Source organism: Amblyomma mixtum, chromosome 1 (genome assembly GCF_055824585.1).
Source record: "Amblyomma mixtum isolate Tamu chromosome 1, ASM5582458v1, whole genome shotgun sequence".
In the NCBI taxonomy this organism is placed as follows: Eukaryota; Metazoa; Arthropoda; class Arachnida; order Ixodida; family Ixodidae; genus Amblyomma; species Amblyomma mixtum.
The window spans coordinates 199,626,747-199,646,029 of NC_143012.1; the positions used below are offsets into that span (position 1 = coordinate 199,626,747).

At 47.4% G+C, this 19,283-nt stretch overlaps 2 protein-coding genes across 2 annotated transcripts in view; both read right to left on the reverse strand.

Annotated features, from left to right (window-relative positions):
* Positions 1 to 6,985, reverse strand: part of LOC149370518 (uncharacterized) — a 46,969-nt gene extending 39,984 nt beyond the window's left edge. Inside the window, exons 1-2 of the mRNA XM_089577905.1 lie at positions 6,934 to 6,985; positions 856 to 938 (exon numbers count right to left, since the gene is read on the reverse strand). Of these exons, the coding sequence (XP_089434031.1) occupies positions 856 to 938; positions 6,934 to 6,985 (135 nt within the window). The remainder of the gene's footprint in view (positions 1 to 855; positions 939 to 6,933) is intronic.
* Positions 6,986 to 11,590: 4,605 nt separating this feature from the next.
* LOC149370519 (uncharacterized) lies at positions 11,591 to 12,265 on the reverse strand. Its single transcript, XM_089577924.1, has one exon. It carries the CDS (start codon positions 12,263 to 12,265, stop codon positions 11,591 to 11,593), a length of 675 nt encoding a protein of 224 aa, XP_089434050.1.
* Positions 12,266 to 19,283: the final 7,018 nt, after the last annotated feature.

Consider the following 19,283-nt stretch of genomic DNA (forward strand, 5'->3'; position numbering starts at 1 on the left):
GTTGGAAATTTTTAAGAATCCGCGAAAATAAAACTCGCAGCTAAAAGCAAAAGGTGGTTCTGTTTTGGTTCACTGGTTCACTGCCACAGTCCTTCTTCTTAAGCCAGAACCACGCTTTCTACAGGATAGTCCGCCAGCCAAATTTATCTATTCCAGCCAGCGTTTCTGTGGTCAGAAATTTTACTGTGCTGAGCAGTCGCTCTGTGCATCCGCGCGGCGGACATCGAGGCAAAAGCACGCAGCGAACGGACCGTGAACCTCTGAGAACCGCGGTCACCGTAGCCCTTCTCGCTGGGCCCTTCTATGTTTCTGAAGGAGCGAGAAGCGCACCGCTAGCATCACAACTGCACCAGCGCAAAACGAAATTAGCTTTCGATGGCACCATCAGATACCACAGCCACCTTGCCACTATGGGGACACAAAAGTGACCCCACATAGTAGAAAAAAAAAAACGAAATACCATTGCCCGTAAACTTGACGTTTCTAGTTCCATAAACGCCGTAGACCTTCCCAGAGTACGAGAGGACCGCGAGGGAAAAGGCGCTCGCCTTTTTCCGCCTGCGTCGTCACCCCCCAGAATCGCCTCTTCTGCCTGTCGTGTGGATCCCGCTGAACGTGCTCTTTTGGGCTGGTTGGTTCAGCATATTCTTCACAAAAGGGCTAGCTATGAGGTAAGCGGCACGTGGTTAGCTTGAAACCAATTCGTTCAACTGTGGGCGGTAAGAGAATTCATCTGTTTTCGGCATTTCCCAAAGAACGGAGAAAACACAGTTCATACTGCAATTAGTTTTTTCTTTCAAAATTTCATCAGCTCGTAATGCACCCACGGGCCTACCTGGCAAAATGCCAGCTAACCTGTGGTAAGAGTGCAGACACTCCAAGTGTGGTGTTTTTGAAGCGTACAGTGGCGTAGCTTTTGTTCGGTGCTGCAGATGCCGCTGCATTAAAGACAAAAGAACAGACAAGAGGACACTCACAAGATTATAGACCCCCAATTTACTTGTACGGTGGCATGTGATACGCTAGCCTTCGCCCTGAAAGTGGCATGAAAACGAAGTGTCGCCTCTCAGTCTCTCTGGCTGGGTGGCTGTGGTGCTACGCTGCTGAACAAAAGCTCCTTTTCTGTTGACAACCGCAAGCCAAAATGAGTGAAGCGGCGACGGCGGCCATGTCCCTATGCAGGAGAAACGTGGAAACTACAGTGTACATTATGATGCGTGCTGAACAGTCCATGGTAGTCAGTAGTAGTCGCGAGCCATCTTTTCTAGCTGTCCGCATGCTCCATGCAAAGTTTTACTTCGGCCCATAAAAACTGACGTCAACGCACTTAATGCTGCCTCGCCTCACATCCAGTAGCTATGGGCGGTTTTATGCGGGAGGATATAGAGGCAGTAGACCGCGCATGTTGTACCCAGAAAATGTCTTCGTAATATGCTCTCTAAAGCAAGACAGATTTATTTAATTGTATGTGATTAACATCAGGAAGAACGTCATGAAAAGCCTTGGACTGACTGTTAGCCCCACGTTATCAAACACGACGCAGCTATTAAGCATCATGAGTGGCGTGCTCTTGTCACGCAGTCGTTGACAGAACTGCATTTTTTCGTAAGCGTCATTCATGAAACCCAGCGAAAGCTTTTTTTTTTTTTGAAGAGCCGTGAAGATTTCCGCGAAATAGACGACACGCAGTAAGAACATTGGACGAGATCCGTTTGCTCCTTGCTCTCACTGCGTGTCCTGCACTGAGAGCCAATCGTGTTCTGCGGTATTAAGATATGCGCCAACATGCCGGAGAATACATTTTCCCACAAAACCTGGCATAAAATGTGTTCTCTTCGAAATAATTTCAGACGAGCCATTGCATCTCGGACCGAAAAGCATACGTAAAGCTTTTCTGTTGCTCTCTTGCCGGCGCGAACATGTTAGCGGCTGGCTTGAGCCCCGGGAGCTGCCCCCTGGTCACTTGGCTACGGTGCTCATTGTGCGCGCGGAGCAACTCGGCTCTCTCTTCGGCGTTGAGACGGCTGCTGACATTGTGGCGGCAGTTTGAATTAGCCGATAGGGTGCCCATGTACACAACTTGCTGTTTGTGGCCGTTGGCTGGCCACATCGCAAGCAGAGCGAAAGCAAGAAGCATCTCAGGAATCTCGCACAACATCTCCTGAAATGGCTACAATGACATACAAAGGAAGACTCTTAAAATCCGGTATACGTAAGAGAGCAGCGGCGAATGCAAACACTGTTGAATCAGAAATGGAAACCGTAAAGGGTTTTTCAGGAACGAAGCTTGTTAGATAAGTGAGAATACAAAATTCGCGATAATCATAGCTGACAACCAAGATAACCACGCCTGACAACCATGAGCAGGTATCACATCAAGCAAACGAGTGGCCGAGCTCGAATAACAATTTCCGTCAAAAACAAGCAATTATAATAAAGAAGCTTGTAGAATAACCCCAACATTTAGGGTGTGAGGATCGGTATAATATCAATAGCTAATAACACCTGTTTCCGATTCGATATGTTTCTCTATCTGTCGTTGCCTCGAGCATTGATCTTTGCCGCCTTCGCCAAACTCAGCTGGTCAGCCCTTCGCGCGACAAAATTTTGGGGGAAAGTATTGTCACTGTGAAGCGTATTCTCCGTTTAAGTCGCCCAGCAATACGTAAGCATTCCACTGTTTAGTAATCAGTGCAGTGGAAGGCGTGGTAGCCAGGCCACTTAGTGCTTACAGAATAGTGGTCATTTCAAGCCGTTTCGAAGCAGCACATCTTGCTCCGCACCATGAAATGCACGGTTGATTGGTCGATATTGATCGGGTTCGCGAGCTCTAAAAGCAATGCATCTGGATTCAGTTTGTCTAGCAGAGGCGAATTGGCAGGAAATTGAGGGTGTGATGACGCTACTTTCGGAATCGCTAGGTTTATTTAGCTCTTTTCAGTGCGAGTTTATATATAGCCAGCTAACACTTAACGTTCAGTCGCATTCCTGACGGCAGCGTCGTCTGCCGTCAGATAGAACAGTCAAGGATGACGGTTGAAGAAGCTCAGAGAGCAAGACTTGCAACATTAGCGGAACTTATGTTCTCCGCGTGGTTGAATGACTTTAAAAAGCGCGCAGGAAGCACAAGGACGACAAAAGGAATGACACGGACAAGCACCGAGATTACTCCCAAGTGGCAAAATCATCCCAGTTGCGAGTTAGCTCTCCTCCGTGTGTTTCCTTTTCTCGTCCTTGTGTTTCCTGGTGGTTCGCGAACATGCGTACCAGTTCGCTGTTGCACGTCTGCCATGATGTTAGCGAAGCCTCATGGTTCTCAAACCTCTACTTCGCTATGGCTTCCAGGGAGAAGTACAGAATTCTGCAGGCATTGGTCGGGTGTCCATCCATTATGTCGAGCTACCCTTTTACATTGCTGCAACCAGTTTTCAACATTGTCAAGTATCGCCACGGAACGGGATGACTGATCTTGGTATGACAGGCACGTAAACGATCCTCGATGCAATCGCGGGGTCGGTTTGTTGCGACGGGGAGGCCGTAGTGACGCTGGCCGTCGTAGATGTCCTCGATCCCTCGTGCAAGAGTCCGAATTCCGGCGCTTGGCATTGCTGACGTCGGCTAGCGCGAATCTCAGTTTCTGCCGAGGGCTGCTCCATAAAAACTCGACGGCCAGGACTTAGTACGGGGCTCGAATCACGAGGTGGGGTGCGCTGCATGAGATGCGTTACCCAGCACCTGCACCAAATGTCACGGCTTGACGTACAGGCCGGCGGCGACAACAGGTGAATACAGGGCAAAGAAAAACAGGCGGGCCCGCCAGCAAAAACGTCGTCGTCGGCACGCGGCGATTGCTCCTCGTCTTTTTTTTCCACTCGCGACAATATTTCGATTCCTATTCGCTCAAACGTACCCTTATGCTTTGAAACTCAGCAAAGTTTTTTGAATCGGTCACACCGAAGACAGAGTTGTAATACTGTTTCCAAATGTCCGAAAACGCATTAGCGAGACGGTGATAGCCATAATCGTTTGTGGTTATGGCGATGATAGTTCACTCCTCTAGCAGTGCTGCGCCGCACTCCGCTGTGCTCTTTTACCCTGCGCTCTTCTTTCGTCGCGCTGTTTTGTCACTGTACTGTTTTCTCCGGCGCGGTGCCTTTTCTCTGCACTGTTTTGTCGCCATGGTGTTTATTCATTGCGCTGTTTTTTGTGCGCTGTTATGACGCATGCGGTTTTGACGTGTGCTTTTCTTTCGTGTCCCCGTAGACACATAAGCATTTCCTGTACATTACATGCCCTTGGGAAATGCAATTTTGCTTCAAACAATAATCGACACTGAAATGAAAGCAGTACGGGTGTGTCGGAAATATAAAATGCTTAACAGCAAGCGACACTTTCGGGTGTCATTCGCGCTGCGCTTACCATACTTATGCTCAAATATCAGTGATTCAATTAATTTACTACGACTGTGACCAACTCGACAACAAAATAGCATATTTCTGGGTCTAAAATGAGGCCTCCGTATTTTATTTAGCACCAGATTATTTTCAACACACCGTACAAACAGCATCGACAGCGTGACTGAAGGTTTCTTTGCAAAATTAATCACTTAGTTTCAAGAAATGAAATTAACCACTTCGTTTTCCAGTAATTAACACGAAGCAAGGGAGACCTTCACTACGGCACCTCTTTCTCTCCTCCTTCTTTCATTCCCACGTTCCTTTTTTCCCTTAAGGCGTGGTTCAACTGTCCACCGGCATATGTGAGACATATTCTTCGCCATTTCCTTTCCTCAAAAAGCAATTTATTATTATGATTAACACGAAGAAAATAGCACGAGTACGTGTGCATACGAACAAAAAGCGTAAAACTGGGGCAGCAAGCATGATGGTTGGATGGATGGAAACAACTTTATTACACAAAAAAAAAAAAATCTTCCAGGATGATGGTTTTGACATCCGAGGAAAAATCATTTTTCTTGTGCATTCAATATCATGCTACAACAGTTCAAGTTTTACCTTATCTATCCTTACCGCTGGAAACGAGCAATTACTGGTTGTAATTACAGGAATTGCAATATTATTCTATGGTTTGTAATTTTCTTTCATTGCAGCACATCATTTTACATACCAGAGCTCTATTTTTAATGACATAAAGAAAACGACAAGATAGGTACTGCTTAGAAAAAAAGCGAAAACTGATTAACAATTTCTAGAATCGCACAAAAATTCATAACAATCTCAAATATAGTCACTCAGAGAATAGAAGAATCAGGAATCTAGAATGTTCGTTTTGGCGTTACTACGTCATAAACAAGTCGTCACAGTTATAGAATTATCATTCTAAACTTTCCAATAACTAACAAAATAGTGAGCTGCTCGCGTGATGCACTTTGAACTACTCCAGAGCGCAGTCCCTACGTCGATCCCGGGCCGTCATAGAGAAAAGTGTGTCCACTACACTCCCGTTCGTACGCAATAGACCAGAACATGCTCAGCACCTCCACATAGGCTAGAAAAGGAGTGACCCTCTTCTGCAACGGCGAATGCGAAAGTTACAATGTCCAAGCCTGTCGATAGTCCGGGCTGTGAGGAAGAGGCTTCTTTGTTCGAACTAAAATGAGGCGAATGGATGTCATCATTTCACACAAACTACGGAGCCGCCAGAACACCACCGCTTAAGGCCGATTCACACGACGGTCCGTTCGCCCGCGGCCCGCGCACTACGTGTTCACGTGTCAGCACTTTGAGAGGCGCGCTGTCGGCCGCCATCCGTCCGTCCGTCCTTCCCTCCCTCCGTCCCACCGTCCGTCCGTCCCTCCCTCCCTCCGTCCCACCGTCCGTCCGTCCGTCCCTCCCTCCCTCCGTGCCTCCCTCCCTCCGTCCCTCCATCCCTCCGTCCCTCCATCCCTCCCTCCCTCCATCCATCCATCCTTCCCTCCATCCATCCATCCATCCATCCCTCCCTCCCTCCCTCCCTCCATCCATCCATCCATCCATCCATCCATCCCTCCATCCATCCGTCCCTCCATCCATCCGTCCCTCCATCCATCCGTCCATCCATCCATCCATCCATCCATCCATCCATCCATCCATCCATCCATCCATCCATCCATCCATCCATCCATCCATCCATCCCTACATCCATCCATCCATCAATCCATCCATCCATCCATCCATCCATCCATCCATCCATCCATCCATCCATCCATCCATCCATCCATCCATCCATCCATCCATCCATCCATCCATCCATCCATCCATCCATCCATCCATCCATCCATCCACCCACCCATCCGTCCGTCCGTCCGTCCGTCCGTCCAGCGCGCCTCTCAAAGTGCTTACGCATGAACACGTAGTGCGCGGGCCGCGGGCGAACGGACCGTCGTGTGAATCGGCCTTTATCAGCCGGGTCGGCGAACGGACCGTCGTGTGAATCGGCCTTTATCCGCCGGGTCGGGGATAGACGAGGACGCCAGCTTTGTCGCCACACTAGCCGTGATCGCCCCGCGTTAGAAAGGTTTCTTGAGAGGTTTAAAAATGCTCCCTAATACGGGTGACAAAAAACTGAATCCGGAACTCAAGTACATATATTTTGCAACATACTGGATGCCATTACTTGCACAGAAGCACCCCGAATCACGCAGAATGGGCCATTTCTCGTCATTGTTCAAATTTCAGTGACAGGAATATGCGCAGTAAGGCAAGAATTAAGCCTGGTGAATTACACGGGATCTCCGTCAGGAAGTCAAGACTCTATTTAAAACACCGGGCACAACTTGTGGATTTTCATCGCGATGCTGCAGGAAGGCATATTGAAGGCAGCAGGTCTCTCCCTGAATCCGGAACGAATAGTCAATGCAATATGTGGGAGTAGCGAGCGCTGCTGGCCTTGCATTGAGCCCTCATCGCAAAGTTTCGCTGAATATCTGCTTACCTGCAATACTCTGGCTGCCTTCTTTGAGCATCTTCTTCATCTTCTTCTCCATGGTGAATGCATGGTGAATTTGGATTATTGGGAAAATGCGAGAGGCTCAGGTGAAGTCAGGCGACAGTTTTTCGCTTCCGGTGTTGAAACACTAGTAAAGCCCCTAGGTTCTAAGTTGCAAATCCAGAAAAAAAAAGATATTAAATGTCATTGCCCCACAAATGCATCCAATTACAAGAGGGGAGAACACATTTCAGCGCAATAGTGATTCTTGTCGCCGAAAGAGAGAGGGAAAAAAGGAAATGCGTCAAGTTCATTTCATTTCCAACATTGGACAACGGTTATGAAACGCTCGCATTGATATCTTTTGGCGGTGATGGTTTCGGTAATTTTTGTGTCCGAAGCTTCATCAGATGTTGCAGCATTTTGAGAGCAAGAAGGTTTATCGAATAAGGCAATAATTTCACTCATTCGTTTACAAAACCAACAAGCGCCAAAACTCACTTTTGTGAAATCTTTGATGCTTTCTTACAAGGCTAATAGAGAAGACGACGAAGCTGCAACCGATCCACGTATTGGTATGGAATCCCGCTTGAGACGTTTTCTAATTCTGCTAGGTTTCGTTAAAATGCAAACCTGCTCTGAAGGCCTTGGGTTGCGGCGTGGAATTTAGAGTGATTTCGGTACTCTGGTCAAGCGAAATCGCCGAGGGTAGTAGCCAGTAGTCTTGCTGCTCAAAACTGCGTTGTCTTGCCGCTCCGCTATCGAGCCGCCTCTAGGCAGGTGCAGACGTTAGCGTTGAGACGGAGAATGTTTTCTTGCTGACAATTACCATCAAGATGCTGAGAAATCAAGACCTTACGTTAGTGATGGGCCTAACATAATCAACAAGCATTGACAAGAGGGTGAAATCCGCCAAGAATGTATATGCGCCAGAATCATTATACCTAAACCAGGCAAGCATGTAAAAGCCGAAAACCTAAGAACTATCTTCCTCACATATTGTTAAGGAAAACTCATGGAACACGTTGTTATAAACAGACTCCAAGGATGCAAAGGGTAACGATCTCTTACCCCCCTCTATTCTTGACTGTAGAGCCCACCTGTCCACGCAGGACATCATGCTCTATAGTAGCGAAGCAGTGATCCCCAAAAGCAAGAACACGAGGGCCATTTTAGGTGAAACTTATACAAGGCCTTTGGCAGCAAGTCACATAAGGCCACCCTCACTATAAACTATCAAGGCTAAATCCAAGATTTAGAACATTCGACTACAAAAGATCGGTTGTGGACCGGAAGAAGGCAGTAATATAGCCCGGTGGGGCAATCTCGGATCCCACTCACACTGATTGCAGGGGACCCCCAAGACTCGGTACTCTGGCTGTTCCTGTTTAACCTGGCACTCGTAGAATTACCGAAACAACTCAAGGTCATCCCAATTCTCAGACATACTTTCTATGCCGAAGATGTAACCTTATCGATCACTAAAGGAAATGATGGGAAGATAGAAGAGACCCTACAAAGGGCTGTCGATACCATAGAAGGCCACACCAAAATGGTATGACTAGAATATTCCCTTTCCAAATCGGGGCTTCTAATCAAACGAGACATTCCTAGGGGACAGAATACAACCTCCCGCCAGCCAACATAAACGTATAAGCGCAAGGCAAACTCATTAGACAAGTCAATTCCATTCGGCTCCTTGGAATGACTACCCAAGAGAGCCGAAAAAAAACGTCCAAATCATCGAAAAGCTAGAAGCCTCGGGACACCACTTCATTAGACTGCTCATACCGATAGTTAACAGGAGAAGAGGCATTAAGAAAAATGATCTATGCCGATTAGCGCAGGCCTCTGTTATTAGTAGGATGACCTGCGCACATTGTACCTATGTGAAATGAAGCCCACACCCTTGCAGTCACTGACAACTCTCTCCGACCGACTGTTACTGCTTCAGTCTCGACCTCTGTAGACGCCGAGGAGGCAGCTATTGCCATTTACATCACCTCGCGGAATATATTTTAAGGCATAGAGTTTCTTACTATTGTGAACGGCCGGGAGGCAGGGAACAAAGTGTGCTTATTATCAGACAAGGGGCTGCTTATATAAGGACAGGTACAAGCATGAGCATGCGCACTTGGTACCGTAAGGGCAGGTGTTAACATGACAGTGCGCATACTTACATCTTCCTTCTTTTCGTAGAGAAAGAAAGAAAAAGAAAGAAAAAAAAGGAAAAACAGTTTCCAAATTCACATGTCAGGGACCTAATGCTGCGGTCTCTCTGGCAGGGGGTAACGTTGTGGCGGTCTACGCTGACGGTCACTTCTACGAGGGATGCCCTCAGGTTGTAGCTCTGCCATCTGGTGAGGCTGGGATACCGACTCCGCAGAAATGGTCGCTTCAGGGTCCGACGTTGGTTGCATTTCTTTGGAACTGAGATGCTCCCTGGTGTGCCGCCGCTCTTGTCCGTTGTATGTAAGTAGGGTGTATGACGTAGGTGTTCCTGCAGGGCCTACAACCACAGCTGGCGACCATGCTCTGCGTATGGTGTAGTACACCGATACTTGAGACCCGCTGCGAAGATGTGGTAAACGCTTAGCCGTTCGGTTGTAGAAGACGCGCTGCTTTTCTCTTATTTCCTGGAGGCGAATGTGAACGGATTGTGATGGCACAGTTTGTGGTTCGAGGTGCTGGCGAAGAACCGGCAACTGGGTCCTTGTTTGGCGGCCCATCAACCTTTGAACGGGCGACTTCAGTTGCTCGTCCCTTGGCATGTTTCGCCACTCCAGGAGGGCGCTGTAAAATTCCAGGGTTGCGAAAGGACACTTCGTGAGCAGTTTTTTCGCCTCTTGCACCGCACGCTCCGCCATGCCGTTACAACGAGGATAGTACGGGCTTGACGTTACGTGGGCAATTCCTAGCTGCGCAGCAAAAGAGCGGAAACAGGCGCTGTTGAAAGGTGGGCCGTTATCACTGCACAGCTTTGCCGGGATTCCATGAGTCGCGAAGACGAGCATGCACGCATTGTTTACCGCTGTCGCTGTTGTCAGACGTAGCTTTTGAACCTCAAAAAAGAACGAGTAGAAATCCACGAGGATTAGGTAGGATTGGTCATCGTGGTGGAAAATATCAAGCCCTACTACTTGCCATGGCAGGCCTGGTATCTCGTGGCTCAGCATAGGCAGTCTAGTGTTCCTGCGCTTGTACTTTTCGCACGCTGCACATGACTTAGCTAGAGATGAGATGTCTGCGTTCATGCGGGGCCAGAACATTACTTCTCTAGCTCTCATCTTCATTTTTTCTTCGCCTCCATGTGCGGTGTGCAGCAAGCGCAGAATTTCCGGTCGCTTGGCAGGAGGAATTACTATTTTGTTGTTTCTGAGTAGCAGGCCTTCCTCAACGTGCAGCTCGTTGCGGTAGCACCAGTATGGACGCAGGGCATGCGGCACATGGTCCTTCGTTTCCGGCCATTCTGTGCTCGAGTAACGGCGCAGTTCAGCCATACTAGCGTCTTTGTTAGTTTCATGCCGAATACTTTCGAGCTGCTGGTCGGACACAGGAAGCGAAGAAACAACGCTGACTTGAAATTGTTCTGTCTCGTCAGTTAGTTCCGTAGTACTCGGGAAGCGAGAAAGCGCATCGGCTAGAAACAACTCCTTTCCTGGTTTGAACGTCACCTTGATTGGGAATCTTTGCAAAACAAGCCTCATGCGTTGCAATCGTAGAGGGCATTCACAAAGTGGATTTTTGAATATAGATTCCAGAGGCCTGTGATCAGACTAGACGGTAACCTCTGACTGCCCGAAGCTATAATCTTGAAATTTTGTGCAACCATGAACAATTGCCAATGTTTCCTTCTCGATCTGCGCGTAGCGCTGCTGTGCTTCTGTTAGCGAACGGGGTGAGTACGCAACTGGCTGCCCATTCTGTAGAAGAACGGCTCCTGCTCCATGCTGGCTGGCGTCTACTGACAAGGTCACTGGTTTTTCTTGGTTATAATAGGCAAGGACTGGCGCCTTTGTGAGAGTCGCTCGAAGCTGAAGAAAACTGCTATCTTGCTGGTCTGTCCAGACCCACGCGACGTCCTTTCTCAACAGCTCGCGAAGCGGCGCTGACAACGTGGATATGTTAGAAACAAACCGCGCCACGAAGTTGATCATGCCGAGGAAAACTTGCAGTTCCTTACGGTTTTGTGGTTGCGGAAATTGCATGATGTCTTCGACTCTACTCGGGTCCAGGCACAGCCCCTCTGGAGTAAGAATGTGGCCCATGTAGCGGACTCTGGGCTGAAGGAAATTGCACTTGTTCTTATTGAGCTTCAAGTTGTGTTGTCTACACCGGGACAGCAAAGCTACTAAATTGCTGTCGTGTTGCTCTCGCGACTGTCCCCAAACCAATATGTCGTCCATAACGACAGCAACGCCCTTCAAGCCCTCTAGTACCCGGTGCATCACCCGCTGAAAAATTTCCGGCGCTGAAGCGATGCCGAACGGCATGCGCAGGAATCTGTATCGCCCGTAGGGCGTGCTCATGGTGCATAAGCGGGAGCTCGGCTCGTCCAAATTAATCAGCCAGAATCCTGATGATGCATCAAGAGTAGAAAAGAATTTCGCTCCATGCAGCTGCGGTAGGATATCTTCTAACGTCGGCATGTGGTAGTGCTCCCTCAGAAGTGCCTTAAGTCAGAAGGGTCCACGCATATGCGTACTTTTTCTTTCTTTACTACTACAACCATGTGACTGGACCAGGAAGTCGATTCTGTTACCTTAGCAACGACGCCGTCGTGCTCCATCGGGTCCAGCTCAGCTCGGACGCGTTCCTGAAGTGCGATGGCGACTCGTCGCGCTGGCTTGACGACGCCTCGAGCTTCAGGTTTCAGCTCCATGTGGTAGGCTACGTCCTTGATTTCTCCCAAACCCTGAAAAACATCTTCAAATCTTTCTACTATTTCCTTACTTTCCGAGGAGTCCACGCTGTTTAAGCGGCCAATCAGCCCTAAGCGTTCAGCCACCTTGCCGCTCAATGTAACAGGAACTGCTTGTTTCACGATAAAGAATAGCGCAGTGGTAGTCTGCGCTGTACTGGCGACCGGAAGCTCAATCTTCTTCGTGGCCTTTTCTATGTGCCCGAAAAATGACCGTAGCGTAGGGTAGCAGTCTTGTGCTGGCTTCGTAGTTATGTTACTGAGCGTCGCTTCGTACATGACGCAACAGTTGGCCCCAGTATCAATTTTGCAGCGTATGGCGGAACCTGCGATGTCGACAGTCGCTGACCAGTGGTCTTGGTCATAAATTGCATTGACTTCCAGGGTTTGAAGGAAATAACCCTCGTCCTCTGCCATTTCGACCTGCTTTATCTTGCATCCTTGGCCCCTCGGTCTTGCTTGTTGACGACATCCACGCGCGAAGTGGTTTCGGCCACCACACTTGTTGCAGCGCTTGCCTTGCGCAGGACACTTTGCTTTTCCGTGCTCCGTGAAACAGCAGTTCGGGCAAATTCCGAGGCTAGCTCTCGATTTCACCGCATGTATGGCGGCCTCATCTGTTCCGCTCACTTCTGCCTCCCTGATCTCGTTAAAATGCTCCTTCGCTTGTTCCCTTGCTCGGCATATTTCCACTGTTTTGGCATACGACGGATTTTCAGACAGAAGTTTCTGCTGCAGGTCCTTGTCTTTAACTCCTAGAATTATTCGACTGCGCAGTAGTCTGTCCTTTAGCTCTCCGAATTCGCACAAGCGAGCAAGACTTCGGATATCGATTAGCCATTCGTTAAAAGATTCGCCCTCACGTTGATCTCAGGAGGCGAAGCGAAACTCGTTGAATGTTAAATTCATCGCTGGTTTGTAGTGGGCCTCAAATTTTTCAATCAGCTTATCGAGGTCTTTCTTTTCGTCCTCATTTGCGAAATCTAAGGTATAGAACACCCGCCTTGCTTCTTCTCCAATTGTCACAAGAAGGGTTGCTGCCTGAACGCCTTTAGGCTGCTTCCTTAGTCGGGTCGCCGTAGAAAACAGAGTAAACTCACTTTTCCGGATGATCCAATTCTGGTAAGCGGCACCCGTACTTTCCAGTGGCTTTGGCGGTGGAAGAACCGTCGAGGCCATGCTTCTTTCTCTGGAGGCTACTAGGGGTGCAGCTGGACGAGGGGGCGGCGAAGAACAGCGGTGAACGCGGCTTGCGAAACGCGTCGCCGTCCCACTTCTGACACCATGTGAACGGCCGGGAGGCAGGGAACAAAGTGTGTTTATTATCAGACAAGGGGCTGCTTATATAAAGACAGGTACAAGCATTAGCATGCGCTCTTGGTACCGTAAGGGCCCGTGTTAACATGAAAGTGCGCATACTTGCCACTATTACCTAGAGGGAAAGCTGTTGGCGCTGCACTTCAGCCACCATGGACGCTCAAAGCATCATGGGGCGGTGAGCTACTTGTTGCGAGACAGTCGTAGTTTTTCGGAAACACGAAGTGGCACTACTGAGATGTTTCATTCCGAAAACGCTGTTCGTGTGTGCGCACACGACTTTCGCGCGAATGCAGTGCGTAAAAACCATAGTAGTGAAACCGCAACGACACAGAATGCCAATAAAAGGTTTCACATTTCCAAAATGCCATTAAAACCTTTTGAAGTATTTAAGCAACTAAATTTTTGTTCAAAACATGTTTCCTTTTAAAAACGCGCCTGTTGAGCACGAATTATTAGTTTTTATAATGTTCAATACTTGGCCAATAGGAGAGCGAGTCGTCTCTTATTTTGGGCAAACTTTGCACTTAAAGGCTTTTCTGTTCGTTTGTTGCAATTTACAGACAGGATATTGAATGTTAGGACATTCGTATTTACCGAACAGCTTTATTTCTGCATTATTTTTTGGCCAAAAGTTGTAGTTCTGCAGTCGGTAGCTCACCGCCTCATATTCAACACGAGCGGAGGAAGTCGCAATAGCTCTCGCTGCCGCCGATCCAAAATCGAAAACGGTTATCACAGACTCCCGCCGGGCCTGTGAACATTATCTTGCAGGAGAAATATCACCTCTTGCCTCGCAAATTCTAAGACGCGCTCTCGCCGATCCAACTCGCACAAAAGTGATCTGGGCTCCTGGCCACCAGGGTCTACGAGGCAATGAGGCCGCTGATGCGGCCGCCCGAGCGCTCACACACCGGGCTCCTCATCCTAGCTCTCATGGCTCAGAAGCTCATAAACCGCTTCTGCGCTTCCGCGAAATCCTAATTTATTATTGCGACAGCCACCGTCTCTACCCGGCACCTGCCAAGGGGTTGAGTAAGGCGGAGGAGCGAACTCTGCGGCGCCTGCAGACAGGAACCCCTCTCTGTCCTGCAATAGTAAAACACTTCGACCCGAACACAGATGGGCGCTGCCCGCACTGTGGTGAGATCTGCGATATCTTTCACATGGTGTGCGCATGTACTCAGAATCCTCACCTTCCCCCCTCCCCCACCCCCACCCGAGAGACATGGGAGACTGCCCTCCTCAACTGCTCCACACTGGAGTCCCAAAGGGCTCTGGTCAAGCGGGCGCGAGAAGGGGCCTCGTCATGCGGTGTCCCGGACTAAGGATACCGACCATGCAGCAGGGTTTTTTTTTTCTTTTTTTTTTAACCCTCAAGCTCTCTTTGATTAAAGTTTTTCACCACCACCACCACCGCCTCACGATGCTTTCAGCGCCCATGGTGGCTGAAGTGGTCACGAGGGGCCTCTATGCAAACTCCCATAGACGGCTTGCCAGCTTTCCCTCTAGGTAATAGTAAGAAACTCTATGATTTTAAGCAAACAAGAGAAAGGGAATGAGGGGCTCGTTATATATATGAGAGAAGCCAACAGCCACAGACACCAAGGGACGCAGGCGATTTTTTTAATTAATTAATTAATTTATTTTGTGCTGTTGTTCGATTTAGAATATTACTGAATATGTTATCGCTTAAAACTAATTGATTAGAAAAGCAGAAGAAAAAACAACCACATGCCGCCGGTGGGATCCGAACCCACGACCTCCGAATTACGCGTCCGGTGCTCTACCGCTGAGCTACGGCGACGGCTTTCAATTCTTCTGCATTCGGGGGTATTCCCCCGGTACTCCAAGCTTCCGGTCTACAACAACGCGGTTGAATACGTGGCACCCCCGGCCATCGGCATCTTACGTGCAGACACCGTCCCCTCTCGCCCCATCAAAATCATCTGGGTGCCCGCTCACGCGACCAATGTGGCAACGATGCGGCTAATTTTATCACTCGCAATTCGACTGACCGAGAAAGCCCGCCCCGGCCTGGAATGGATACGCGCGATGCGTTCCTCACGTTCCACGATATTGCCTTAAATTACCGCCTCTCACGTCTCACTTTCCTTCCTCCGCACAAGTCTCTTTCCCAGCACCACCAATGCTTGTGGCGCCACCTTCATGACCACACCTTTCTTACCTCCGCGCGTCTTGCCCTCCTCCATCCCGGAATTTACACGTCGGCCTGCCGCTTATGTGAGAGCCCAAGAGCCGACTACGCTCATATCCTATTCTGCTGCCAAGAACACTGGCGCCCTGCCTCTTGGCACCTAACCAGTCCGCAGCAGTGAAAGGCTGCTTTGTCCAGGACCTAGCCGGATCTGCAACTTCGTCTTGGGACCTGGCCAGAGGACGTCGCGACTAAACATGGCCTTGGCGCCACAACTGGTAACCTGGAGGCTGCCCGCGACGCTGTTTTAATTTTCACATTTTAGGATTTAATATCAAATAAACGTTTTTCACATCCACCATCACCACATTCCATGGAGAGCACCTTTGACGAAGAAATATCGCAGTTCTTGCTGAAACTGGCCCTGCTTAACCTTTTGCTTCAATGGTCTCTAGCCCTAGCCTATTTTTTTCTTTAATGATTGATACTGAACATAAGGTACACAATATATTTTAGAGTGCTAGCAAAGACTGTTGGCGCGTGCAATATGTAAGAGATCAGTTTAAAGAGCGGGGCATACCTTTTTGAGCATCATCAGACGATATCGCTTAGAGCCTTTGTAGTATTTTAAATAGAATCGAATAAATATGGTCATGAGTCAGCATTTTTCAAGAAAACATACTCGAACAAGCTGTTTAATAAGAAATGTCTCTATTGTGAAGCAATAAAAGCTTATTGCGGTCGCAGATGAAATTGATGAATGAGCACAGAAAATGAGCTACGCCGATTTTTGAACTACAGGAGCAAAAATTCCCTTAATAAAATGTACTTTTCAAAGACTAAATATTATGTGCTGTGCAATAAAGAACTTCAGCTTCATGGTTATTTCCTTTTCGAATAGCGTAAACTGGTGAGTTTCTAATGTGCAGTATTGACCCCAAACAGCCGCTGCTCAAATGTTGATTGGGCGCAGCAAATGGACTTCTACATGTTTTGTTGCATGTGCCCCAGTTGTAGTTTTCTACATTGCTTTACATACACAAGTTTGTCAGTGCAGTCAATTTCAGGAATTGCCCTTGGCCAGAAAAGAAAATTTGGCAGTTGGTATTCCTCGCTAGATGAACGCACAATAGTAAATCTAAAATCTTGCTCTCCTCGCTCTTAACTGAACTGCTGTTGTCGACTCATCAAACATTAAATCTACGCACCTCCTCTCCGCAGCAAGTTTTAAATATTGCCATGTTTCGCAACACTTACTATTTTTTTCAGCCATCTCAAAAGTCATCAAAAGTTGGCTATGAATTCCACAGCGGAATGAATGCTCGTTGGTGCTCTGAAGATCGAGTGATGCGACAGAAAAAGCAGAAGGAAAGCTACGTAATCGAAAGAGAAGAAATGCAGCAAGATAGTTTGTTTAAAATAAAACATTCCATGTACATTTCTTTGGTTTGGAAGAAATAGTAAAAAGAGCACACATTTGCTAGGATATGAACAAACAACATAAGACAAGCACCTAGCATACGTCGTTACAAGATATCAGATACTGGTTTGCTAATCGTGCAGGTGTAACTATCGCTTTATTTCTTAATTTTTACTCTTTTTATTCAGTATATCATTCAAGAAATAAGTAATTCAGGAAAAATGAAGCACATTTCTAATTATTACACACTTGGTGCGATTGATTCCAAAGGAGTTTTATTGTGCTTGTCTCGCAGCAAAGCAATTCCATATATACGTGTATGTTCTTTCAAAAAATCTACTTGGCCAGCAGAACATCCCTCAGTGACCAGGCTGGATTATTGTTTGGTACGTGATTGGGCAATGACGAGCAGTCCAGAAGCAGGTAGGCTCCACCTGGATTTACCAGTCTGAAGTAGCCCGTTGACGGCGTGCATGGGAAGGAGAATAAATTGGTCGGTATATTCTAACACCCAACTGCTTTCTAACTACTGGAAGCAGAAAGAGCAATTAGTTCGGTATTTATGAGCAAAAGCTCTCCAGTCGCCTAGCTTGTAAGGTGCTACTAACAGCAGAATATTCGAAGCAACATATTTCAAATCAGATCAAAATCATCCATAGAAAAAAAAGCAGCAAAGACCATCCGCCTCTGACAAATACCCCTGTCATGGCTGGCTTTAGCATCGCCATTAATAATTGTGTTTACATTATCCTGTAATAGCATTTCCGACTCCTATCTAACAATTTATAAATGCCTATATATTTCACCGACAGTAACTATCGCATCTGGGTAAAGAACACATTCGTGATACTCCTGTGTTCCATAAAAGGCTGGCTAACTGTCGCGAAATATTTACGCACAGAAAAACTGTCATTTACAGCCATCAGTCAATCTCAGAAGCTCAGAGGCATCATAAAGCATCTTGTCTTCATCCATTTCTTTTGTATCGGTGATTGGAAACGGTAATCGCATTCACCAACTATACGATAAGTTGCAAATCGCTAAGTGTTCTTCATGAATTGTCATCATTTAAAAATGTCTCGCGTTCTGTTTTCACTTATGCTAAATAGGTAAGTCTCAAAAATAGCACAATAACTGTTTTTAATATATTTTAAACAGGCTGTAACTTTATCATTCCATAACTGCCAAGCATTTGGACATATAGTCATTTACGGCACTGAAAAACGGTAAATGACGTCATTTAGTTACAGCCATAATAAAAGACTCCCCATATTTAAACTCACCCAGTGCCATCAAAAAAGCGATGTTCTATATTGCTGCAGAAAAGCGGTGCGATTACACAGAGGTGTCTGGAATGGTGCCCGCACCATTGCCATGACACAACCCATGTGGCACAAAGTGGGCTATTAAGTGGGGCCTCCTGTAGGTCGAAAGTGGGTAGCCCATGTGAGCCCCTCTGGGACCAATTTGGGGTTTGGTCTCAAGTCGGCCCCAAGTAGGCTTACCACATACGCCCCAATAGGTCCCAGTTCGGTCCGATCCACGCGGCCCTTTTGGAGCTGCCTACATTCGGCCTCCATTTTTGATGTCAGTAGCCCTACGAGCACCCCTTTCGGCCCTATTTTGGTGAGAAGCGGGTAGCCCCTGACGGTGAACGTTATACATGAGGTCATAAATCAATTTATTGCGGCGGGACCCTAGAGTACAAGTACAAGCTCCGATCAGAAAACTCATCAAAATCAGTGCCTCTCAGTACTTGTCTTATTGAAGAACTCTTGTGAAACTGGTTATCTCAAAAGCGGACAGATGAAGTCTTTTAGGACGAAATCAGCTAAAACCACAGTAGAAAAAACATAACCAAGTTTTCACTGGTTCAGAGAAGGGTTTGGCTGAAATTTTCGTTGCCACCTTAGGAGGTGATGTGCATGTGCTATGCAGTAAGAAAAGTTAAGTTCTGGCAGGAGCAACTAGATTTTAAAGGATTTTGAACGTTTCTGCCTGGTTTCATGAAAGGGTATGCTTATCCGCACTGCGAGGACAGGGTATTAAAACGTGTAACGTCTAACAGAAAGAGTGCAGCTAGAGGGCTACCCGCCTAGACGACAGCCGAAAGATGCTCTCGGCGGCGGCTTCGGCCTGTCGGACGAGTTTTAGTTGTCTCCAGGTCGTAGCTCAGTAGTGAGGCCTAGGTCCCATTAGTCTTTCACATTGAACAGCCGTGTGCTTACGAAGATTGGGACCAGTGTGTTATTTTTAAAAATAAGAAGTAACAGAAAGTAATCGCTTTATTTTTCGTAGCTGTAAGGTAATTACTTTCTGAGCGCAATACTGGTTAATGTTATTAAATTACGCTTTTGCGACTGTTAAGAAAATAGCAACCAATGTAATTTAAATAATTTTCAAAAGCGATTTCACGATCTAAGAAAAGTACTCACTATGAAGCAGCAGCGAGCCACTCCTGCAGAATTTGTTTTTAATGCAAACAGATGTAAACTGTTGCAGATGTAAACAGATGCAAAAAGATGTAACAGATGTCACTA

Excerpts from the sequence above, each read along its gene's own strand:
- LOC149370519 (XM_089577924.1), bottom strand. The coding sequence starts at position 12,265 with ATGGCAGAGGACGAGGGTTATTTCCTTCAAACCCTGGAAGTCAATGCA.